The sequence below is a fragment of the Salvelinus sp. IW2-2015 genome, linkage group LG11, assembly GCF_002910315.2.
Source record: "Salvelinus sp. IW2-2015 linkage group LG11, ASM291031v2, whole genome shotgun sequence".
NCBI lineage: Eukaryota > Metazoa > Chordata > Actinopteri > Salmoniformes > Salmonidae > Salvelinus > Salvelinus sp. IW2-2015.
Window position 1 is genome coordinate 23,871,260 of NC_036851.1, and position 25,942 is coordinate 23,897,201.

A 25,942-nucleotide genomic window follows, 5' to 3' on the forward strand; every position below is an offset into this window, starting at 1 on the left:
CGAGCGACGCGCGATACGTCTGCGCACCTCCGTCGATACCTCCGGTCCAGAGACCCACAGCTCCAGCCTTCTGTAGTATAATCCAGTCGCACCCTCACTAGCTCGCCTGACAGCCGCGCATCGTCCATCATCGGTCTAAAGAGTCCCTCACATCGCTTCACGACCCGGCTCCAACTGCCCAACCTGTTCCCATGGGAATGCTGGGAGCAGCGAGCCCTCCTTGCTCAGCCTCACCATAGAGCCCCCTGATGATCGGGACCCAATGGTTCCCCCCCACTCTACCTGCCAACCCCGACCCCCTCACGCGGAGCACCCCCAGTCGTCCCACCCCAGTCCAACCCCCACACCCACCACAGGTGAGGTCGATCTGTAGGGTCATCTGACACTGGTACTCCAGCGGTCTCAAGTAGCGAGGCCAATGGTTCATCTGCACTTGATGCCTAAGCTCCTTTGAAAACGTGCCATCTGTAGACATTAAGGACAGTAGCAGGAAATAAGGAGCCCCATTCAAATACTATAACACATTGTATCCCTTCCTTTGGAGCATCTGAATGGCAGAACGAGGACGCCACATGCAGATAACTGAGATGCTTGTCAATTGATGCCAGGATAAGTTACCATGCACATGCAATGTTTGCCTGTGGTGTTGCTGTGTTGATGGATGTTGCAGAACCATGACCTGTCTAAGTGGAATGGGGGCGTGATTTACCACTCCAACCAGCTCGATTGCTGGATGCTTTCGAAGAAGGCTCTGCTATGGCTTCCTGGCCGTGTGGCTTGTGTGATGAGTATGATGCTGCCTGTGTGTGAACCTTATTGGCATGCATTCATGAGCCCTCCATACACCACATCTCCATACAAAGAAGCGCCGTCGCATCTACCTGCTCTCATCAGTCCAACTCGCCCCGAAACTTAGTATCACTCTGTATAACTCGTCGAGAGAGAGAAAAAGACCCTGGACGGTAGGCGATTAGCCCGTGACAGATGAGCCAACAATTCAAAGACTGAGAGAAAAAGAATCCAGGAGAGAGCGAGTACAAAGAGTCCTACATACAATCACAAGAAGAACTGATGCACATAGCGCGCAATACCATCCCTGTCAGAGTGAACGGGGTGGTCGTTACGGCAGTTGTGCACAAGGCGACCCTCGGCCTCGACTGTCGCATATACTGTAATGCGCTAGTGTATGTCTGTATGTACACAAGTCCTGTGTGGCCACTCCACTTCGGCACACATCCGCAGAGCATGGCATTGCGAGCCAGGGGTTGTAGGTTCTGCGATTCCCACTGGGCCGAACCAGATCGAAAACGTTGCCATGTAGGCCCTGCCGCAACTCTCCACGTCAGCAATCTGGAGTTAAATCTGCCTCTCCTGTCTCGAATAGTCCTACTGAACACTGATCCCGTAAGTCGCCACCCTGCTAGTATAACCATTACTAATGGAAGTCGCAGCGTCCTAGTAGGACTATCGTCAGCAGAGATACGTCCGAATGCGTCGCTCTTTACTCCGCACATTCAGTATCGCCTGTGCTCTCTCTGAGACTATTAGTCATCCATGTACCAGAGTGCAGCAGAGCAAGGCTCTTCATCGTTCAACTATCCCTCGCATGGTAGAGCATCCCTGAATACGCGGCGCCAATGGTTAGGGTGTGTGGTTGCCCTACACGCAATGGCTGCATCTTCCTTGCTCCTAGTGAGAGTAAACATAGGAGCCGACAACGCTCTGTCACTAAGTTGAAGAGTGAAACAATTTGAACGGTAACTTCCTCTCTTCCTCTCCAGGACACCTAAGAGACCTAAGCTCACTGTAAACCACAGTTCAAGCACAGCTGACTGGTCCGTGCGCTGTGCACTACGAGTTACGTCGGCCGCTGCTAGCGACTTCCATGTGAGTTGACATAGCAAGTCAGCCCTCGAGGCGATACATGGAGGGATCGCTCTAAATGCTGGTCGACTCGAACTTCACCCATCACGTCACAGCTTGCCGGTAGCCTATCCACGTCCGAGATCTTATAACATCTCAATGCCAATGGCCGCTTTGCCTGCGCGATCTGTTTACTGTGAAGCGGCCTGACACAAGCACGTCTGAGATTCGGCTGTCCCATGCGTGAGCAGTTAAATCTCGAAGCCGCTGCGATTCGCAGAGGAGAGCAGAGTGGGCGGTAGACGCGTGTCCTCGTTGTTAGCTGCCAGCATATCTTTGTTCTCTCTAGTGGCTAGAATTTCATCTCAACACGTCATTTTTTATCCCTCTTTTGCCATCCAAAGTCTCCCAGACGTCCTGCTGGGTAAGAGTACAGAGCTGTTTAAGATTAGAGGAGGTTGTGTTAGGAGTTTAGGGCAAGTGAAATGGGATTCAAGTTGGTTTGTTTGCCATGGGAACCCACCACAAAAATCCTCTGTAGGTGGGAGGAGACTTCCTACAGGGCAAGTTCTCCGGACCTAGAACATAGATTTAGATTTTAGAAGAACACCAATAACATCGAACATGTTGGCATGGCATTGTGTGTCTGTCTCACCACAACATGCACAAGCCACACACCATACCACCCACAACACATCCTCGACCTCCGAAGCTTTGTGCACTAATCATTCAGAAATGTAAGTTAGGCCAGCATTCCCAAACTTATGGGTCACGACCCTATGTGGGGTCGCCTGATTTGAAAATCGGGTCGACGCGTGAGAATTCAAAAAAAATCAATACAGTCGCTGCTTGGTTCATAGACCCGTGTTATGTTCAGAAACCTCAGGTAGCACGCAGGAAGTGGTTTGTTAATTTAAACGAGTGGTTTCTCTTTTCTTCTACAAATGTGGCTCTATCCGACCTGAACGGATTAAGCTACACAAATTATTTATTTGACCTCCATCACTAAAGATAGGACTCGCTAGGAAACTGAGAAAAAAAATTACGAAATAACAAAGTTGGTCACAAAGAAAAAGCCCTCATTGTGTGCTTTCTGTTCCCTTCCAAGCTGCGTAGACCTCATTTAGAACAGAGCGAGGACAGGACCAGACACTAAATCAGACTCGGGGCTAAAAGAACATCATCAATGATGATTTCACTTCAAGATTGAATATACTGCTCCCAAAGTACTTCTCAGGACTGCAGCATTTGTAATATACTCTGTCGATATTCCCAATTAAAAAAGTAAACATGGCCTCTATTTACATCACTTTGATGCAAAATGTCTTTGACCAGATCAGACATGCAATGGGTACGCGCGCCCCCAGAAAACTGTGGGATAACCCCCTGAACGTAGGCCCATAATATTGATACTATGAGTCATATTTACTTTAATGGGTAATTTAAGTTGTCTTGTGTTTAGTTTCAGTCTTCACCGAATGTGTTGTCCTCAACATACTGGCAGTTATTTTCCCCTAACCCCTAGCTCCAGGTACAAAGTACCTCGTAAACCACCTAGGAAGGGGCGCGAAGGAGGTTGGGTGGATTTCGGGACGATGGGTTGAGTTTATAGGTGGGTGAGGAAGAGGAGGGGATGAGAGTGGGGAATGAGGACTGAGCCTTTCACGTGCCAACAGAGGGCCCGGTTACCAAGGACCATGCTTTCATCACTGTACCTGCCCCCCACACCCTCCCATGAATACAGACCAGACACTGACCGTATCAGAAGAGACGTAACCCACACACACAAAGGCCTATTGAGTTTGCTACCTGAGTTTGGTACAACAGGGATGGTCTTTGATGTGTCGCAGAGTGGTTCTGACTTCTTTTGGTCTAGCTTCATCAGCAGCGTGCTTGCTCTCTGCCCAAAAATGTATTTTCTCTCTCTGTGCAATCTACCAGAAGGTCTGATGGCACAGGAGGTTAATGTGCTTGCCCTGTACAGGTACACTGCATGATTTGGTTCCCAGCTTTCCCCTCTATCATCACATACCGCGGAATGTCTGCGAATTTGAATAGAAACTCTCCTCTCTCTATATCCCATTCTTAAATACCACCAACGTGCTATCCGCTACCTCTCTATCTCCTCTCTCTCTCTCTTCTCTCTCTCTCTCTCTCCTACATCTCTCCCTCTCTCTCTCTCTCTGCTCTTCTCTCTCTCTCTCTCTCTCTCTCTCTACTCCTCTCATTCTCTCATCTCTCTCTCCGTCTCTCTCTCTCTCTCTCATCCTCTCTACTCTCTCTATTCTAAATCACCAACCAACTGTATCTTTTACTTTACCTCTTACTCTTTACCTCTTACCGTATCTTATACATCTCTCTCCCTCTCTCTCTCTCTCTCGTCTCTCTCTCTCTCCTCTCTCTCATCTCTCATCCTTCTCGTCTCCTCTCTCTCTCATCTCTCCTCTCTCTCTCTCTCATCTCTCTCTCTCTTCTCCTCATTCTCTCTCTCTCTCTCTCTCTCGTATTCATTCTCTCTCTCTCCTATCCACATTCTAAATACCACCAATGTGTATCTCTTACCTCTTACCTCTCTCTCTCTTCTCTCTCTCTCTCTCTCCTCTCTCTCTCTATCCCATTCTAAACCCATGCAACTATCTGGCTATCTCCCTTCTCTCTGTCTCTCTCTCACTCCCCCATTCCACCTCTATCTGTCTTTTTCTCCTCTCTATAACTCTTAAAACCGTATGTGTGTGTGTGTGTGTTTGTTTGTATGATGTGTAATTTGCTTTCTTTCACTGATGGAAAAAATGTTGGTGCAGTTTGAGGCATTTTTACGACAAAGTTGAACTATGAAAAAGCATGGGAATTTGTTTTCCCAACCTCTCCAACTCTAATACACATTTGGCCCTCACTGAACTGGCCTACTGTAGCTGCTGGCCTAGAGAATGCAGGAAAGCACGGATGCAGAGGCTGTACTGCTCCTTAACCATGGCTGGTCCTTGGAGTGAAGATAATCTAGACATTGTTCTCCCCTACTGGAGCTCTAGGGATGTGTTTATTCCTGAGCTGGTTGTCTCTTTACTTTCATTTCTATGGTTTGATGCTTTGCAGATGGTGGTCTTAATGTTCAGTGCTTTGCTGAGGGTGTCTGCAGTGTGTTTAGAGTAGGGATGTCAAACGTTCAGGATGCCGCACAGACTATGGAGGCTCTGGTCTAGAACGTGCAGTTAAATGCAGTTTGAGAGAATTTTTAAACTCTCTAAATGGTTAAATGAGAGAGAAATAGATGTCGTTTGTGAGTGGGCAACATATACTATCATCTTAAACTGTTTAATTATTTTGGCATATTAAATCATTTTATGTTGGGATAACTTCCCTGATGTGGACAGTTTGTGTTACAACCTTACGCAAGCTTGCACATCCTTTTGACTTCAGATTTGTGATTTTAGAATATAAGTGTATAGTCATCACGATGAGATAAGATTGATTGGTTGAAACAGATCAATATCTTTGGTTTTGTACTGTTGATTTTGTAACACGCTCTGGGGTGCACAGGACTTTTCTAACTTAAATGGCACAAACATTTTTGGGCGGCTCTCTATAAAACATTTGTTGGCCACATACCAATACACGGATTTGACAGTCAAACTATCACTTAAAGTAAATAGCAGCCAACTGTTGTCACTGTCGATATCCTATGCCGCATCGTGATTCGCTGAAGTTAACTAACAGAAAAGTGGTTTGATCCCTTTTCCGTGTTGTCAGCCTCCCAAAATCAGGTTATTCCAAGTTTCCGTGAGGCCTTTGAATAGTTTTAAACAGAGTTACACCCCAAACATTTGCCCCCTGTTCTATTGATTTCAGCGTGATATCCATGGAAGTGATTAACTTACCACATGATTCAAAATGCAACACTTCAAAATGTATCTAACTGTTTTCTACAAATGTACTCAATCAGGTAAAAACTGCTGTGATTTATTTATTTAGATGATATACCAGAAATCACTGCCTATTTCAAATCAAATCAAATGTTATTGGTCATGCACATGTTTAGCAGATGTTCTTGCGGTTGTAGTGAAATGTTTGTGTTCCTAGCATTGCAGTAGTATGTATTCACAACAATACACATACATGTAAAAGAATGGAATTAAGAAATATATAAATATTAGATTGCGCAATGTCGTCGTGGCATTGACTAAAATACAGTAGAATAGAGTACAGTATATAATGTACATATGAGATGAGTAAAGCAGTATGTAAACATCATTAAAGTGACTAGTGTTCCATTATTAAAGTGGCCAGTGATTATAAGTCTATGTATATAGGGCAGCAGCCTCTAAGGTGCAGGGTTGTGTAACCGGGTGGAAGCCGGCTAGTGATGGCTATTTAACAGTCTGGTGGCCTTGAGATAGAAGCTGTTTTTCAGTCTCTCGGTCCCTGCTTTGATGCACCTGAACTGACCTCGCCTTCTGGATGATAGCGGGGTGAACAAGCAGTGGCACGGGTGGTTGTTGTCCTTGATGATCTTTTTAGCCTTCCTGTGACATCGGGTGCTGTAGGTGTCCTGGAGGGCAGGTAGTTTGCCCCCGGTGATGCGTTGGGCAGACCGCACCACCCTCTGGAGAGCCCTGCGGTTGCAGGTGGTGCAGTTGCCATACCAGGCGGTGATACAGTCCGACAGGATGCTCTCATCTGTAAAGGTTTGTGAGGGTTTTAGGGGCCAAGCCAAATTTCTTCAGCCTCCTGAGGTTGAAGAGGCTCTGCTGCACCTTCTTCACCACACTGTCTGTGTGCGTGGACCATTTCAAATCGTCCGTGATGTGTACGCCGAGGAACTTGAAGCTTTCCACCTTCTCCACTGCGGTCCCGTCAATGTGGATAGGGGCGTGCTCCATCTGCTGTTTCCTGAAGTCCACGATCAGCTCCTTTGTTTTGTTGACGTTGAGTGAGAGGTTATTTTTCTGGCACCACACTCCCAGAGCCCTCACCTCCTCCCTGTAGGCTGTCTCGTCATTGTTGGTAATCAAGCCAACTACTGTTATGTCATCTGCAAACTTGATGATTGAGTTGGAGGCGTGCGTGGCCACCCAGTCATGGGTGAACAGAGAGTACAGGAGGGGGCTGAGCACAAACACTTGTGGGGCCGCCGTGTGTTGAGGATCAGCGAAATGGAGGTGTTGTTTCCTACCTTCACCACCTGGGGCGGCCCATCAGGAAGTCCAGGACCCAGTTGCACAGGGCGGGGTTCAGACCCAGGGCACTGAGCTTAATGATGAGCTTGGAACGTACTATGGTGTTGAATGCTGAGCTATAGACAATGAACAGCATTCTTACATAGGTATTCCTCTTGTCCAGATGTGATAGGGCAGTGTGCAGTGCGATGGCAATTGCATCGTCTGTGGATCTATTGGGGCGGTAAGCAAATTGATGTGGGTCTATGGTGTCAGGTAAGGTAGAGGTGATATGATCCTTAACTAGCCTCTCAAAACACTGCATGATGACAGAAGTGTGATAGTAATTTAGTTTAGGTACCTTAGCTTTCTTTGGTGCAGGAACAATGGTGGACATCTTGAAGCAAGTGGGGACAGCAGACTGGGATAGGGAGAGATTAAATTTGAGGACGTGGTTAGGGATGCCGTCTGGGCCGGCAGCCTTGCGAGGGTTAACATGCTTAAATGTCTTACTCACGTCAGCCACGGAAAAGGAGAGTCCTTGGTAGCGGGCCGCGTCAGTGGCACTGTTTTATCCTCAAAGCCGGCGAAGAAGATGTTTAGCTTGTCTGGAAGTAAGACGTCGGTGTCTGCGATGTGGCTGGTCTTCCCTTTGTAGTCTGTGTCTGAGCCGTTGAATTGTGACTCCACTTTGTCTCTATCCTGACGTTTTGCCTGTTTGATTGCCTTAATGAGGGAATAACTACACTGTTTGTATTCGGCCATATTCCCAGTCATCTTGCCATGGTTAAATGCGGTGGTTCCTGCTTTCAGTTTTGCGCGAATGCTGCCATCTATCCACAGTTTCTGGTTTGAGTAGGTTTTAATAGTCACAGTGGGTACAACATCTCCTATACACTTCCTGATGAACTCAGTCACCGTATCCGTGTATTCGTTAATGTTATTCTCAGAGGCTACCGGGAACATATCCCAGTCCGCGTGATCAAAACGATCTTGAAACGTGGATTCCGATTGGTCAGACCAGCGTTGAATAGACCTTAGCACGGTACTTCCTGTTTGAGTTTCTGCCTATAGGAAGTGAGGTGCAAAATTAAGTTGTGATCAGATTTGCCAAAGGGAGGGCAGAGGAGGACCATGTAGGCATTTTGAAAAGTTGAGTAGCAGTGGTCCAATGTTTTTCCAGAGCGAGTACTACAGTAGTCAATGTGTTGGTCGAACTTCAGTAGCATTTTCCTCAAATTTTCTTTGTTAAAATCCCCAGCTACAATAAATGCAACCTCAGGATATGCAGTTTTCATTTAACATAAAGTCCAGTGTAGTTCTTTGAGGGCCGTCATAGTATCGGCTTGAGGGGGAATATACACGGCTGTGACTATAGCCGAAGAGAAATATATTGGGAGGTAATAGGGTCGGCATTTGATTGTGAGGTATTTTAGGTCAGGTGAACAAAAGGACTTGAGATTTTGTATGTTATCACAATCACACCATGAGTAGTTAATCATGAAACATACACCTCCGCCTTTCTTCTTCCCAGAAAGTTCTTTATTCCTGTCTGTGCAATGTACTGAGAATCCAGCTGGCTGTAGGGACGGGGACAGTACATCCATGAAAGCCATGTKTCCGTGAAACAGAGTATGTTACAATCCCTGATGTCTCTCTGGAAGGAGATCCTCGTCCTGAGTTCGTCTACTTTATTATACAGAGACTGAACATTAGCGAGTAATATACTCGGAAGCGGTGGATCGTGTGCACTCCTCCTGAGTCGGACTAGAAGTCCACTCCGAATACCTCTTCACGTCCGGTGGTGTTTTGGAGCAGCCTCTGGAATAAGTTTAATTGCCCTGGGAGGTACGAACAAAGGATCCAATTCGGGAAAGTCGTATTCGTGGTCGTGATGCTGGTGAGTTACCGCCGGTCTGATATCCAAAAGTTATTTCCGGCTGTATGTAATAAGACAAAAAACATTCTGGCCTAATAATGTAAGAAATGACACATAAAAAAAAAAAATACTGCAAAGTTGCTTAGGAGCTAGAAGCAGAGCTGCCATATCTGTCGGCGCCATCTTAACCATTTAGAGCTGTGTTGATGTTGAATGTGGTAGTGGAGATAGTGTCTATGTTAGATGCTTTTCTAATGTTCTTGATGCTTCTCTGATGTTGTCTTTGTTTCTTTTTAACGTAGACAAACACTAGGCTGTTGACAACGTCTCCTGGCAATAGTCCAATATCTGGACAGCAAATTCAAATTGCATGAAAGCCAGGAGACCTAACACACAGACAGACACTCAATGTCTTCACAATGCTGACCTTTGAAACCTCGTTAGCATAAAATTCCTGTTGATTCTGTGTGGCAAACAGAGATGCATGATCTCACAAACGTGTGTGTGTGTGTTTCTAACGTTATTTCCCAGAAGAAGTCTGAGACAAAGTAGCACAATTAAATTCCTCTTAGGCCTGTTTAACAGCAGACAGTTTCAGTCTTTAATGAGCTTACACTGCTTCATTCTCTCTAAGCAACAATAATCTGGCTTTCTGGACTCTATCCAGCACTCCCCTCAGAAAGCGCTTTTCTCTCAAGTGTGTCTTTGAGTCCTGGCTGGGTTTCAGGGCAGATTAGGCTATGCTGTGTGTGAGTGTGTGTGCGTGCGTGTGTGTGTGTGGGTTCATTGAGGAGATGCCACAGAAGACGTGAGTGTATCTCCATGACTAATTGTTTTCGTTTTTTGTCTTATTAATTTCCTAATTACAACACGCACACACACTCTCTTAAGGATCCCTGAGGAATTATTGTGGGAATTGTTCTGTATTGTTTGACAGGNGGGGGGGTCATTGAGGATATGCCACAGAGGACAGGAGCATATCTCCATGACTAATTGTTTTCCTTTTGTCTTTTTAATGTCTTAATTACCCCTGAAACAACCATCACACACACACACTCACAGGCTCACATTTTTCAGAGGGGGGAAATGGATGTAACGCTATATAACAAAGCTTATTTGACTGGAGGTATTTGGGGTGATCATTGAACATATGGATGTGATGAGAGGCCATACAGTTGAAGTCAGAAGTTTACATACACTTAGGTTGGAGTCATTAAAACTTGTTTTTCTACCACTCCACAAATTTCGTGTTAACAAACTAGAGTTTAGGCAAGTCGGTTTGTGCATGACACAAGTCATTTTTCCAACAATTGTTTACGGACAGATTATTTCACTTAAAATTCACTGTATCACAATTCCAGTGGGTCAGAAATTTACACACACTAAGTTGACTGTGCCTTTAAACATCTTAGAAAATTCCGGAAAATTATGTCATTGCTTTAGAAGCTTCTGATTGGCTAATTGACATCATTTGAGTCAATTGGAGGTGTACCTTTGGATGTATTTCAAAGCCTACCTTCAAACTCAGTGCCTCTTTGCTTGACATCCTGGAAAAATCAAAAGAAATCAGCCAAAACCTCAGAAAACTAATTGTAGACCTCCACAAGTCTGGTTCATCCTTGGGACCAATTTCCAAACGCCTGAAGGTACCACGTTCATCTGTACAAACAATAGTACGCAATTTTAAACACCATGGGACCACGCAGCCATCATACCGCTCAGGAAGGAGACGCTTTCTGTCTCCTAGAGATGAACGTACATTGGTGCGAAAAGTGTAAATCAATCCCAGAACAACAGCAAAGGACCTTGTGAAGATACTGGAGGAAACAGGTACAAAAGTATCTATATCCACAGTAAAACGAGTCCTATATCGACATAACCTGAAAGTCCACTCAGCAAGGAAGAAGCCACTGCTCAAAAACCGCCATAAAAAAGCCAGACTACGGTTTGCAACTGCACATGGGGACAAAGATCGTACTTTTTGGAGAAATGTCCTCTGGTCTGATGAAACAAAAATAGAACTGTTTGGCCATAATGACCATAATGGCCATAATGACATCAGTCAGGAATTTAAAGCTTGGTTGCAAATGGGTCTTCCAATTGGACAATGACCCCAAGCATACTTCTTAAATTGTGGCAAATATGCTAAAGGTCAGCAAAGTCAAGGTATTGGAGTGGCCATCATGAAGAGCAAGAAAAAGAGCAAGGAGGCCTACAAACCTGACTCAGTTACACCAGCTCTGTCAGGAGGAATGGGCCAAAATTCACCCAACTTTTTGTGGGAAGCTTGTGGAAGGCTACCTGAAACGTTTGACCCAAGTTAAACAACTTATAGGGCATTGCTACCAAATACTAATTGAGTGTATGTAAACTTCTGACCCACTGGGAATGTGATGAAAGAAATAAAAACTGAAGTAAATCATTCTCTCTGCTATTATTCTGACATTTCACATTCTTAAAATAAAGTGGTGATCCTAACTGACCTAAGAAAGGGAATTTTTACTAGGATTAAATGCCAGGATATGTGAAAAACTGATTTGAAATATATTTGGGTGAAGGATCTCTGCTCTGCGTGTCTATGGTATGGATGGCAGCTGGCTCTGGAACAGACATAGAGATCAGTGGAGGCTGCTGATGGGAGGACGGCTCAAAATAATTGCTGGAATGGAGTGAATGGAATGGTATCAACCACATGGAAACCACATCATTGATGTGTTTGATACCATTCCATTCACTCCATTCCAGCCATTATTATGAACCATCCTGCCCTCAGCAGCCTCAACTGATACATTTGCTTGAGGACTGAGCTTGAATGATGCCAGGACTTGTCACAGACACTGGAACTAGGACATTTGTGAATGGCCTATAAACTTCTCTTCCCTCAAAAGGAGAATACTCCATTGAGAGAGTGAATGTGGAGAGTGAATGGATGGACATATGTCAAATGACAGCCAGCGAGTGCACTACTTTTGACCATAGGGCTCCACTCTGGATCTGGTCAAAACTAGTGCACTACTGTGTATACAGAACAAGATGTCTTTAGAGATCTAGCCAGTGTGATGTTATGTTTCTGTCAAATCAAATCAAAGTTTATTGGTCATGTACACAGATTTGCAGATGTTGTCGCAGGTGCAGTGAAATGCTTGTGTTTCTAGCCCAGTAATACCGAGATATGCAAAACAATACACACATAATCAAAGACATTTAAAGAAACAAATCTAGAAATATCAGAATGAGCGTTGTCAGAGTCCGGAATATAAATATATACAGTAGGGTTGGGTGGTATTCAGATTTTCATACCGTCATACCGTTTCTGTACCATACCGGGGTATACGGTATTATCGGAAATGCACACAAGGGGTGCAATTATTATTATCATTTTTTAAACAGGTATCTTGATCCAAGAGGAGATTGAATATCTCTGCTGTAACCAAGAAGCTTGATCTTGACATCTAGCCACTTAACTAGCAAGTTAGCAAACCTATCTTGTCTTGAATCCATCAATAGCCTAGGCGTAGGTGTGTGGAGACACACATAATGTACAATATGAGGAGGAAATTATAGTCCTAAAAAAGATTTCCAGTTTTACTGACTCACCAAATGATGCTCAGCTCACTCACCGCCAATGGCCGATGCACTCGTGCCAAAAGCTTTGTAAACAATGCTGTTCGCTCAATAGGCCTATTTGGAAGTTGATAACTTAGTAGCCTACAGACAGATTAGTCTTCTCTTTTCAACAGGATCCATTTGCATGACCAAAGGTATGTGGACACCTGCTAGTCGAACATCTCATTCCAAAATCATGGGCATTAATATGGAGTTGGTCCCCCCTTTGCTGTTATAACAGCCTCCACTTTTCTGGGAAGGCTTTCCACTAGATATTGTAACATTGCTGCGGGACCTTGCTTCCATTCAGCCACAAGAGCTTTAGTGAGGTCGGGCACTGATGTTGGGCGATTAGGCCTGGCTCGCAGTCAATATTCCAATTCACCCCAAAGGTGTTTGATGGGGTTGAGGTCAGGACTCTGTGCAGGCCAGTCAAGTTCTCCCACACCGATCTCGACAAACAATGTCTGTATGGACATCGCTTTGTACACGGGGGCATTGTTATGCTGAAATAGGAAAGGGCCTTCCCCAAACTGAGTTGGAAGCACAGAATCGTCTAGAATGTCATTGTATGCTGTGGTGTTGAGATTTCCCTTTACTGGAACTAAGGGGCCTAGCCTGAACAATGAAAAACAGCCCCAGACCATTATCCCTCCTCCACCAAACTTTACAGTTGGCACTATGCATTCGGGCAAGTAGCGTTCTCCTGGTGTCCGCCAAACCCGGATTCGTCCGTCGGACTGCCAGATGGTGAAGCGTGGTTAATCACTCCAGAGAACGCATTTCCACTGCTCCAGAGTCCAATCGCTTTACACCACTTCAGCCGACGCTTGGCATTGTGCATGGTGATCTTAACTTGTGTGCAGCTGCTCGGCCATGGAAACCCATTTCATGAAGCTCCAGATGAACAGTTCTTGTGCTGACTTTGCTTCCAGAGGCAGTTTGGAACTCGGTAGTGAGTGATGCAAACGAGAACAGATGATTTTTACGCGCTACACGCTTCAGCACTCGGTGGGCCAGTTCTTTGAGTTTGTGTGGCCTACCTTCACAGTAACAGCACTTACAGTTGACCGGGGCAGCTATAGCAGGGAAGAAATTTGATGAACTGACTTGTTGGAAAGGTGGCATCCTATGACGGTGCCATGTTGAAAGTCACTGAGCTCCTCAGTAAGGCCATTCTACTGCCAATGTTTGTCTATGGAGATTGCATGGCTGTGTGTTCGTTTTTATACACCTGTATTTATTTTTTAATTTTTTAAACAGCATTGTTGGTTAAGTAAGCATTTTACTGTAAGGTCTACCTACACCTGTTGTATTTGGCGCATGTGACAAATACAATTTGATTTGATTTGAAATAGCCAAATCCACTATTGCGAAAGTCCTGTTTTGGCTGCATGCTGTTTACTGACAGATTTGCTGTGTGTTCCCGACTGTAGGCATGCCTTGTGATTGGGCTACACACAATCTACAGCTAGGCTATTAAAAAATATATAACCTATAGATCCTCTGTGGCAAAATGATAGGCCTACTCCTGGTGCAGTATTCAGCATTATTTCATTTCTTTCTGAACAGACAGCAGTAATTCTATTACTTATTTATCAGGTGTGCAGCTCCCCCCAGCACCCTTCCGGGGCTACGATTCTATAAGGAAATAAATGATGAAGTGCAACGCTGCAGAGATGAGAGTTGCAGGCTCATGTTTATCAGAGCAGAGAGAGGGAAAGTGAATCTCATTCTTGTTCTGTGAGAGATACAGATGTACTTCTCTCTCACGCCACAGCAATGGCCACGCTTTGGTCTATATAGGCTACAATGTTGCTCAAACTATAAATCCGGGCTGGCCCAAAACAAATACATTCTTAGAATATCATGCACATTTTCACATTACGTTTTTTAGGGGGCAGCCAGGAGAATTAACGATGAGTCAACTTCAATTAACTCTGATTGCTTTTATTTGAACTTTTACATTGCGAACAGTGAAAAGGATTTTTCATGCCACTAGAGGTACCAGATAAGGGCAAATGGGTTCCGTAACGAAACAGTCCAAAACTGAGAGTTGCCAGATCCTGTTCCGGCAGGATCCAGCTCAAATTAAGGACTGTATATAGGATTAGCCATTTCTAGAATACAGTATATAGATATACAGTGGGTGAAACAGTATGTAAACATTATTAAAGTGGCCAGTGTTCAATAACTCTATATACATAGGGCAGCAGTCTCTAATGTGCAGGGTAGAGTAGCCGGCTATTACCAGTGACTAAGGTTCCGGGCAGGGTACGGGTGAAGGCCGGCTAGTGGTGACTGTTTAACGATCTGATGGCCTGGAGATAGAAGCTGTTAATCAGTCTATCTTTCCTAGCTTTGATGCACCTGTACTGTCTCCGCCTTCTAGATGTTAGCGGGGTGAACAGGCCGTGGCCTGGGTGGCTGTCCTTGAGGCTCATCTTGGCCTTCCTGTGACAGTGGGGGCTGTAGATGTCCTGCAGGGAAGGCAGTATTCAGCCGGTGATGCGTTGGGCTGACCGCACCACCATCTGGAGAGCCCTGCGCTTTCGGACGGTGCAAATGCCTTTCCAGGCGGTGATACAGCCTGACAGGATGCTCTCAATGGTGCATCTGTAGAAATTCATGAGAGTCTTAGGGGCCAAGCCACATTTATTCAGCCCCCTGAGGTTGTTTCGCCTTCTTCACCACACTGTCTGTGTGATAGGACCATTTCAGGTGGTCAGTGAAGGCTGAGCTGTAGTCAATGACCCTCTCCACTGCGACCCCGTTGGGGTGATTTGTTGAAGTTGAGGGAGAGGTTATTTTCTGCCTGTAGGTTGTCTTGTCGTTGTTGGTAATCAGGCCTACCACTGTTGTATCATCAGCAAACTTGATGATTGAGTCGGAGGCGTGTGTGGCCACAGCTGAGCAAGCACCCCTGTGGGGGCCCCATGTTGAGGATCAGTGTAATAGAGGAGTTGCCTACCTTCACCACTTAGCTTTGGCCCTTCAGGAAGTCCAGGACCCAGTTGCACAGGGAAGGGTTCAGACCCAGGGCCCAAGTCTGAGCTGTAGTCAATGAACAGTATTCTTACATACTGGAGGCATGTCTCTTGTCCAGGTGGGATAACCCAGACGACGCTGGGCCAATTGTGCGCTGCCCCATGGGTCTCCCGGTCACGGTCGGCTGCGACAGAGCCTGGACTCGAACCCAGAATCTTTAGTGGCACAGTTAGCACTGCGAGTCAACCTGTTATTAAATCCAAGGCTTCACATACTTTTTCCAACCTGCACTGTGAATGTTTACACGGTGCGTTCAATAAAGACATGAACAATTATAATTGTTTGTGTGTTATTAGTGTAAGCAGACTGTGTATGTCTATTGTTGTGACTTAGAGGAAGATCAGATAACATTTTATGACTAATTTATGCAGAAATCCAGGTAATTCTGAAGGGTTCACATACTTTTTCTTCCCACTGTACGTCTCGTGTCTGAGCCGTTGAATTGTCTCTGCAATATGATTGTGCCTCTTTGATTGCTGGTCTGTTTGTACATGTTCCCAATCAACTTGCCATGGCTAAATGCGGTGGTTCGAGCTTTCAGTTTTGAGCGAATCCTGCCATCTATCCACAGTTTGTGGTTTGGATAAGTTCTAATTGTCACAGTGTGAACAACATCCTCTATGCACTTCCTGATGAACCTCGTCACCAAGTCAGTATAGACGTCGATCCTATTCTCAGAGGCGACCCGGAACATTTCCCGCTCCGCGTGATCAAAACAATCTTGGAGCATTGATTCCGATTGGTCCAACCATTGTTGAACAGTCCTTACCACGGCTGCTTTCTGTTTAAGTTTCTGTCTATAGGTGAGACCTGATCAAAGACATTGAGGTAGAGCCCTACACAGTGAGTGGGCTGGAAAGTTCTGCCCCTCTGATGAAAGTTTGTCTTTACACAAACTACTTTGGGTCTTTACACATCTCTACTTCTCTAGACACTGTTCGGGTGGAACACATCCCCCTGTCTACTGTCAGTCAGACACATACACATGCAGACAGCAGTGATATCCTCTGTGTAGAGTGACTTCAGAGGGGGCATTAGTGAAGGCTGAATAGACAGAGACCGAGACGGAGCGGGTTTAGGGAGTTTCAAAGACTCCAGGTAAAGCCTCCGTGACTCTTTTCTCTTTCTCCTACCATACCCCCCTCTCCAGTACTAATACCAGGCTCCAGGCCCAGTCTCTTTCATGCTGTGCTCTCTCAGAGTCTTCCAGTAAATAAAGAACACTCAGCAGAGCACAGGAGAGAGTTGTGAGGAGAGGAAGTCTAGGGCTAAGATGGCAGCCAAGGTGAAAGAGTTTGCCCAACTGTAGACTTTAGAACTGGGTGCCATATTGCTGCCTCTGAAGATTCCTTTTTACCCTCCTGTCTCTCCCTGCTAATGCAAACTACAACTTAACAGTAGTCTCTCTCTATCCAGCCCTAATCAGTCTAGATCTCTCATAGTGTCAGATTAATCGCGGTTCTCTCCCAGTCGGCCAAACATGACATATCACAGGCTCATTGGCAGGCTCATTATAACAGCTTGTATGCTGTTATGTAAGTTTCTATACTACTATCATTCATATGTTAATGCTTTATTAGCCAACACTAGCGCTGTGTTGACAAGGTGACATTCCTTTGTTTACCAAATCTAGGGGAGAGTACACATAGACACAGTATAGCCACACGCACACGCAGGCGTGCATGCATACATGGACACACACATACACACACGTCACCAACAAACTCACCAACACATGTGTACACACAGCCTGCTCAAGCATTGCTTTATTACTATGTTCAGATTTGAATTAGAGGCTCATCATTCTCAGATTTAAAAAATGGCTCCACAGTTTGGTGGTTGAGGCGTTTGGCATGAGTGCCAGCATAGGATTGTCTTTATCCACGTTTGATATTCGGTTCAGATTTGTTTGGTCCAATGGTGGTGGTTTACTAAGGGCAGATAAGGGCTTGGAGGCACAATCCTATTGGTTTGAAAGAACAATAGAAAGAATGATAGATAAAACAATTGACAGACGGACGGACGGACGGAGAGAATGATACAATGATAGACTGATAGACTGATCCATGGGTTAAACTTCTCTGTCACTGCGACGGATTTCCATCATATGGAGACTGGAGAGGTCGTTTTTGAGACCAGCCTGAATCTAGCTACTATTGTTAATTAGTGTTTTCCTGTAACTATTTATAGACATTGGTGTATGAGTGGCCCAAAGCCTAATGTTTTTCCAATGCATTATTATAAAAAGTGACTTGTTAGATATTAGATTATGTATTGTATATTTGGATGCATTATTGACATGTGTGTCTGTTCCAGGAGCGCACACATGAACACACCAGTATGTCGTTACCCTTAACGAGTTCACAATAAAGAAGCTTACCTTCAGAGGAGACGCTAACAATACTGACGAAGGGCGAAACGTTTGTCGATCTACCTACCCCTGAATGAAATGAATACTATGGTAACGAAACCTTGAATTTCCTTTTTGGGTGCAGACCAGCTACACAATTCTGGAATTCCATTACATTTTGGTCGACACACCTATTCTGAGCATAGTGGTCACACAAACGTTCATAACCTAATACAGAAGCGTGCCTGTTCTACGAAATATATTCCCAAATAAATTATTATTTTCATTGTTACGCTGTGTGAACTGAACTGACATGGATGATTGTTGCTGACAGCGCTGATGTTCAGATTAAAGAAAAGAGACAGTCTATAATGTGCACCACTGTGTCGCTCAACTCAAACAACGGTGTGTAGCCTACTGGTGTAACGGCAGCCTTAGCAGGGATCGGACCAAGACGCAGCGTAGTTAGTGTCCATGATTTAATAATAAACAACTGAACATGAACACAATACAAAATAACAAATGTGGCAAAACCGAAACAGTCCTATCTGGTGCAATGAACACAAAGACAGAAGACAACCACCCACAAACCCCAACACAAAACAAGCTACCTAAATATGGTTCCCAATCAGAGACAATGACTAACACCTGCCTCTGATTGAGAACCATATCAGGCCATACATAGAAACGGACAAACTAGACACACAACATAGAATGCCCACCCAGCTCACGTCCTGACCAACACTAAAACAAGGAAAACATAAAAGAACTATGGTCAGAACGTGACAACTGGCAAAGTCATTCAAAGCCTATACTTTATCACTCAAGATGTAACTTTTCAGTGCTGCTATTTTTGCCGTGTAATGTTGTTATTAAAACTAAATCAGACAACCCCATAGTAGAATAGTTAACCTATTTACCTAGTCTGCTTGTTGTGGTGTGTTCTGTGCGAGATAAATATTAATCTCGAGGCGCATTCAAGTTAATAGAGCCATAGGGAGGGGAATACCAGCTTTCCATTGCTACCCCGCTTATTTCCATACTCCTGTAGATTGTGTGTGTGGCATCACTTTAAAGATGCAGCTACAACAAGAGTTTCAAGCATGGTTTTGGCTGCGCAACAGAGCTCTTAAAGGGGCAATGGCATCTTCTTAAAAAGGGCAATGACATATTATTTATAATACCAGCAATCAGGATGTTGTGTCCAATGGGGTAAATGCAGATACCTCATTTATCTCTGCTGCTTGTTTTGTCCTTGATGAAGTACTGTAGCATTTCCTATCTGCTAAGTTTGATGAGACGTCGATACAACTACAAAACTGCCCATTCAGAACTCGGCTGAGGAGCCTGATGATCTAACAGTATAATTCCACTTTAACATTATGGTGTATTGTGTGTAGGCCAGTGACACAAAATCTCAATTTAATCCATTTTAAATTCAGGCCCTAACACAACAAAATGTGGAAAAAGTCAAGGGGTGTGAATACTTTCTGAAGGCACTTTATCCGCCTCACTCTCAGAGAAATAAGTAGTACTGCCAGGCTTTACACAGTCAAATGTAACAAAAAACAAAACATTTTATCAAGAAATGTACAAATCATACACGTGTAAAACATTTACTTTTTACATTTTAGTCATTTAGCAGATGCTCTTATCCAGAACGACTTACATTTTGTGCATTCATCTTAAAATAACTAGGTGAGACAACCACATATCACTGTCAATATACTATCGTCCCGTAGCACCCACATCTATAACCATGAAACGCTTTGAAAGGCTGGTCATGGCACACCTCAACACCATCCAATCCGCATACTGCCCCAACAGATCGACAGATGAAGCAATCTCTATTGCAATCCACACTGCTCTCTCCCACCTGGACAAGAGGAATGTTTATGTGAGAATGTTGTTCTTTGACTACAGCTCAGCATACAACACCATAGTCCTCTCCAAGTTCATCACCAAGCTCGGGACCCTGCGACTGAATACCTTCCTCTGCAACTGGATCCTGGACTTTCTGACGGGCCGCCACCAGGTGGTGAGGGTAGGCAACACCATCTCTGCCATGCTGACCGTCAACATGGGGGGCCCTTACGTGTGTGCTTAGTCTCCTCCTGTACTCCCTGTTCACCCACGACTGCGTGGCCACGCACGACTCCAACGCCATCATCAAGTTTGCTGACGACACGACAGCGGTAGGCCTGATCACCGACGATGATGAGACAGCCTATAGGGAGGAGGTCAGAGAACTGGCAGTGTGGTGCCAGGACAACAACCTCTCCCTCAACAAGACAAAGGAGCTGATTGTGGACTACAGGAAATAAAAGGGCGAGCACGCCGCTATCCACATTGACAGGGCTGTAGTGGAGTGGGTCGAAAGCATCAAGTTCCTCAGTGTCCACATCACCAAGGACTTAACATGATCCTCTCACACCAGCACAGTGGTGAATAAGGGACGACAGAGCCTCTTCCTCCTCAGGAGATTGAAAAGATTTGGCATGGCTTGGTATGATAACTGAACCACCTTAGATCGCATGGCGCTACAGGGGGTGGTGCGGACGGCCCACTACATCACTGGGGCCGAGCTCCCTGCCATCCAGGACCTCTATACCAGGCGGTGTCAGAGGAAAGCTTGGAAAATTGTCAAAGACCCTAGCCACCCAAGCCAGAGACTGTTCACTCTATTACCACACGGTAAGCGGTACCGGAGTGCCAAGTCTGGGACCAAAAGGCATTTGAACAGCTTCTACCCCCAGGCCATAAGACACCTGAACAGCTTCTACCCCCAGGCCATAAGACACCTGAACAGCTTCTACCCCCAGGCCATAAGANCCATAAGACACCTGAACAGCTTCTACCCCCAGGCCATAAGACTCCTGAACAGCTTCTACCCCCAGGCCATAAGACACCTGAACAGCTTCTACCCCCAGGCCATAAGACACCTGAACAGCTTCTACCCCCAGACCATAAGACTCCTGAACAGCTTCTACCCCCAGGCCATAAGACACCTGAACAGCTTCTACCCGCAGGCCATAAGACACCTGAACAACTTCTACCCCCAGGCCATAAGACACCTGAACAGCTTCTACCCCCAGTCCATAAGACACCTGAACAGCTTCTACCCCCAGGCCATAAGACACCTGAACAGCTTCTACCCCCAGGCCATAAGACACCTGAACAGCTTCTACCCTCAGACCATAAGACACCTGAACAGTTCATCAAATGGCCACCTGGACTATTGAATTACATTTTTACTCACACTGACTCTATGCACACTGACTGGACTCTACCCACACACTCACACATACTGCACTGACACTCCAACACATAAACACAGACACTACATTCACTCACACATGCATATTGACGCTACACACACACTCACACACATACACACTTTAACACTCTTCACACACGCTGCTGCTACTCTGTTTAATATCTATCCTGATTACCTAGTCACTTTTACCCCTACCTACATATACATATTACCTCAATTATGTCAACTACAGTACCTCGTACCCCTGCACATTTACTTAGTACCGGTACTCCTTGTATATAGCCTCATTATTGTTATTTTATTGTGTTACTATTTTACATTTTTTGGGGTGGAAATGTTCTTACTTTTTAACTCTGCATTGTAGAGAAAGGGTTCGAAAAGTAAGTATTTCATGGTAAATTCTACACCAGCGCATGTGACGAATACAATTTTATTTTATTTGACACACACACACAAACACACACAGAGCCTCTTCATCAGAGCAAGACCACTTTTCCTAGTTACCCTAGCATGTTGTTTGGATGGCTTTGATATTTTCTTTGATATATATACTGCAACCTGTGGTTACGGACAAAGGCACCCATCATTTCTGTAAAAGCGGAACTTTACAGTAGTCTTAAAGATGGCTTATAGAGCACTCTCAACGGCAGTTTGATGGATTTGAAATACGCTGTTAAAAAAGTTGAAAATAACAGCTAGCAAGACACCTTGTTTTTTTTACAAACCACAGAGAAACAACTGTAGTCTGTACTAGACTACTCAGAATTGGGTTGTTTAAAGATACAACCCTCTGTTCGCTCTACCCACAAACACATACTCTGAGAAGCTGTTTTAACAGCATCTGTCTAACTCTAATGTAGTCCAATGTGTTTCACCTTTCCTGTGTGTTTCTGATCAGAATAGGAGTGTTAGGGTCCAGATGAGAGAGAGGGCAACAAGACCTGCTCCATGGAAGTTTGGGTGTGTGGATTGTGTCTCATGTGAGAACTAGAGCAGTGAATGGTGAATAGAGCTACAGTAGGTCAGAACTGCTGCTGTGCTGTGGTCACACTTAGCAGGCAGAGTCTGACTGGTTAGGGAATTAAAAAGTATATATCTGACCCCCCCCACGATATGGCACTGAGGGAGAGAGAGGAGGAGGAAGAGGGAGAAAGTGAGAAACCGAACTGAGGGGTGGGGGGGGGGACCAGACAGGACAGGAAAGAGAGGACGGGTAGAGAATAGAAGGACAGCGGTTAGAGTAAATAAGCAGGGAAGGGGTGGTTGAGGCCTTTCACTGTCTGTGTGTGTCTGTCTGTCTGTCTGTCTGTGTGTCTGTCTGTGTGTGTCTGTCTGTCTGTCTGTGTGTGTGTCTGTCTGTGTGTGTGTGTCTGTGTGTGTCTGTCTGTCTGTCTGTCTGTTGTCTGTCTGTCTGTCTGTCTGTCTGTGTGTTGTGTGTGTTGTTGTGTGTCGTGTCTGTGTTGTCCTGTCTGTCGTGTTGCTGTCGTCTGTGCTGTTGTGGTGTGGTGTGTGTCGAGTGTGTGTGTCTGTCTTGTCTGTCTGTCTGTCTGTGTGTGTCTGTGGCTGTCCTGTCTGTGTGTGTCTGTCTCTGTCTGTCTGTCTGTCTGTGCTGTCTGTCTCTGTGTGTGTGTGTCTGTGTGTGTCTGTTGTCTGTCTGTCTGTCTGTCTGTCGTCGTGTGTGTGTCTGTGTGGTCTGTCTGTCTGTCTGTCTGTTGTCTGTCTGTCTGTGTGTGTGTGGTGGTGTGTGTGTGTCTGTGTGTGTCTGTGTTGTGTCGTTGTCTGTCTGTCTGTTCTGTCTGTCTGTTCTGGTCTGTCTGTCTGTCTGTTCTGTCTGTGTGTGTGTGTGTGTGTGTGTGTGTGTGTGTGTGTGTGTGTGTGTGTGTGTGTGTCTGTGTGTGTCTGTGTGTCTGTGTGCCTGTGCCTGTCTCTCAGATGGCAGATCAAACCCAGCTGTCTCCCATTTGCCCAGGAATGAGTCTGCACCTCTCAGAGGCGTGTGTGTGTGTAGTCCTGCATAATTACAGCTTCATCATAGACCGCCTGGCTCCAGTAAGGACATATAAAACACGTAAACTCACATACATTTAATGCAGTGTGTGTGTCCTCACATACACAAACACTGCAGGTTTCACAGGCATGCACATAGACCCCTAAACAGTCCCACCGGGTTGGATTTTACTGTCTCCAGATGCACACACACACACAATGATGCTCTCACTCAGTGTGTTTGAGCCAGATGAGTAATTCTACAGTCTGTGTTCCATCCAGTGAATAGCTTGGAGACATCAGTAGACCAGGCGTAGGCAACCCTGGTCCTGGAGGGCCGCAGGCACTTCATGTTCTTCATTTAACCGACCTGGACAACCAGGTGTGTTGAATTTAGGCATTCACTGAACCGATCAATTAGCTGTGGAGCCTAGTTGTCCATGTGTTTGTTTGTTATATGTGGTAGTCTTAAGCCGTGTTCACATTGGCAATTTGAAGCGACTCAAATCCCCCCAAAAATGCATATCTGATTCGAATCTGTTCTTTTTCCTGGAGTCTGAACAGCCAAAAAGCACATGGGATCGTATATTGCAAGCCACATTTCAAAACATCTTCGTAGCTGGTTTGAAGTCAGATACCAATCTGATTCCTGGCTATGTGACTTGTGTCTGAATGGTCAAATCTGATTTATTTGCTTTCAAGTGGTTTTTAGACTGTTAGGGCTTAGCAGTTAAAAGTGTTGGGCCAGTAACCGAAAGGTCACTAGTTCAAATCCCCGAGCCAACTAGGGGAAAATGTGTCAATGTGTCCTTGAGCAAGGCACTGAACTCTAATTGCTCCTATAAGTTGATCTGGGTAAGAGCCTCTGCTAAATGACTTAAATGTACATTTGGCATATCTTGTTGCTTGCTAGCTACCTTGACAGTTTGACAAGAACATGTGGTAACTTGTTGATTGTTTAAAGACAAATGAGTGAATGTGCTAGAAAGCAAAATGGCTACCTAACTGTCTAGTTGTCTGCTGTGGCTAGCCAAAAAGGACTTGTTTTTAAAGTTGGATCATCTTATCCTTTGAGGCTTTAAAAGTGTTCTCACACTATGATTTTGTAAATTCATCCATGGCAGGTATTGTTGTCACCTTAGCCTGCTACATCACCAATCAGACTACACCACTGCGCACACACCCGTTGTTACTATGGCAACTAGAGTAGCCATGTCAGCAAATGACTGATGTCTAAACATGCACAAATCCGATTTGGTCATTTGTAACTTGCTGTTAGGACAGTCAATGTTCCAAAACGGATTTGAAAAACAAAACTGATTTGAGCGTTAAGGCCTCCAGTGTGAACCAGGCTTAAGAGCACTGTACATTGGCAACTCTACCAAAGGCCAAACAAGCAGCTCAGTCAGTAACAACATATTGCTGTTTCAGTTGTTCTCAGCAACTTGAGGAGACATTCATTAACTTCAGAACAATTCAAGTATAACAGTTCATAGCTTTTTTTTTTGTCATAAGGGTTTTGTGAATGTGTGTGTCCTTCCTCTCTCTCTCTCTGACAACACCTAGCAAGACCATTATCTGGGAGAGACACATATATCCGCACATATTGTATGCACATGTGTACACACTCACTCACACACACACACCATTTTAACTGGAGCGGGAGGAGGGTTGGAAGGAGGGAGGTATAGGGGGGCATGGAAGGAGGAGGTATAGGGGGATGGAAGGAGGGAGGTATAGGGGATGAGGGAGGTATAGAAGGGATGAGGGAGGTATGGGGGGTGAGGAGGTAGGGGGATGAGGGAGGTATAGGGGTGGAAAGGAGGAGGTAATAGGGGGGATGGAAGGAGGAGGTATAGGGGTGAGGAGGTATAGGGGGGTGAGGGAGTAATGGGGGGATGAGGAGGTAATAGGGGTGCAGGGAAGGTACTAGCGGGGATGGAGGGAGGGAGGTAGACAGGGGATGGAGGAGCTCATAGGGTGGGGGAGGGAGGTATAGCGGGGTGCAGGAGGTAAGGGATGAGGGACGGAGGTAATAGGGGATGGAGGGAGGGAGGTACACGGGGATGGAGGGAGCTATACGGGGGTCGAGGAGGTATAGGGGATGGAGGAGGAGGGCAGGTCTAGAGGGATGAGGGAGGAGGTACAGGGGAGGAGGGAGGAGGTACAAGGGATGGAGGGAGCTATAGGGGGGTGGAGGCAGGTATAGGGGGTATGGAAAGGGAGGTAGGCAGGGGATGGAAGGGAGCTATAGGGGGAAGGTAGGGAGGTAAGGGGATGGAAGAAAGGGAGGTACAGGGGATGGAGGGAGTAATCGGGGGATGGAGAGAGGTATAGGGATGGAGGGAGGTATAGGGGATTGAACACGAGGGAGGTATAGGGGAGGAGGAGGTAATGGGGAATGATAGAGGTATGGGGGGATGAGGGGTTAAGGGGATGGAGGGAGGAATAGGGGATTGAAGGAGGGAGTAATTAGGGGAATGGAGGGAGGTATATGGGGATGATTAGACGGTATGGGGGATGAGGGAGTTATCAGGGATGGAGAGAGGTATAGGGATTGAAAGGAGGAAGGTATAGGAATGAAGGGAGTATAGGCAGTCAGCACAGGGTATGGAGCTGGGCAGCAGCCACAGGGTAAGGAAGCTGGTTTTAGGAGGACATTAAATAAAAGAGAGAAGACCGCACACCCCCAGACCCACACACCCAGAACACACCCAGACCCAACACCCAGAACCCAGACCCAGACAACTCCCCAACCCAGACACCCCAGACCAGACGGA

The 25,942-nt window shown here is 45.6% G+C and overlaps 1 protein-coding gene across 1 annotated transcript in view; it reads left to right on the forward strand.

Moving 5' to 3' along the window:
* The first annotated feature begins 262 nt into the window (after positions 1-262).
* The window catches only part of mdfi (MyoD family inhibitor), a 39,153-nt gene continuing 13,473 nt past the window's right edge, over positions 263-25,942 (forward strand). The window contains exon 1 of the mRNA XM_023997393.2: positions 263-356. Within this exon, the coding sequence (XP_023853161.1) occupies positions 263-356 (94 nt within the window). The remainder of the gene's footprint in view (positions 357-25,942) is intronic.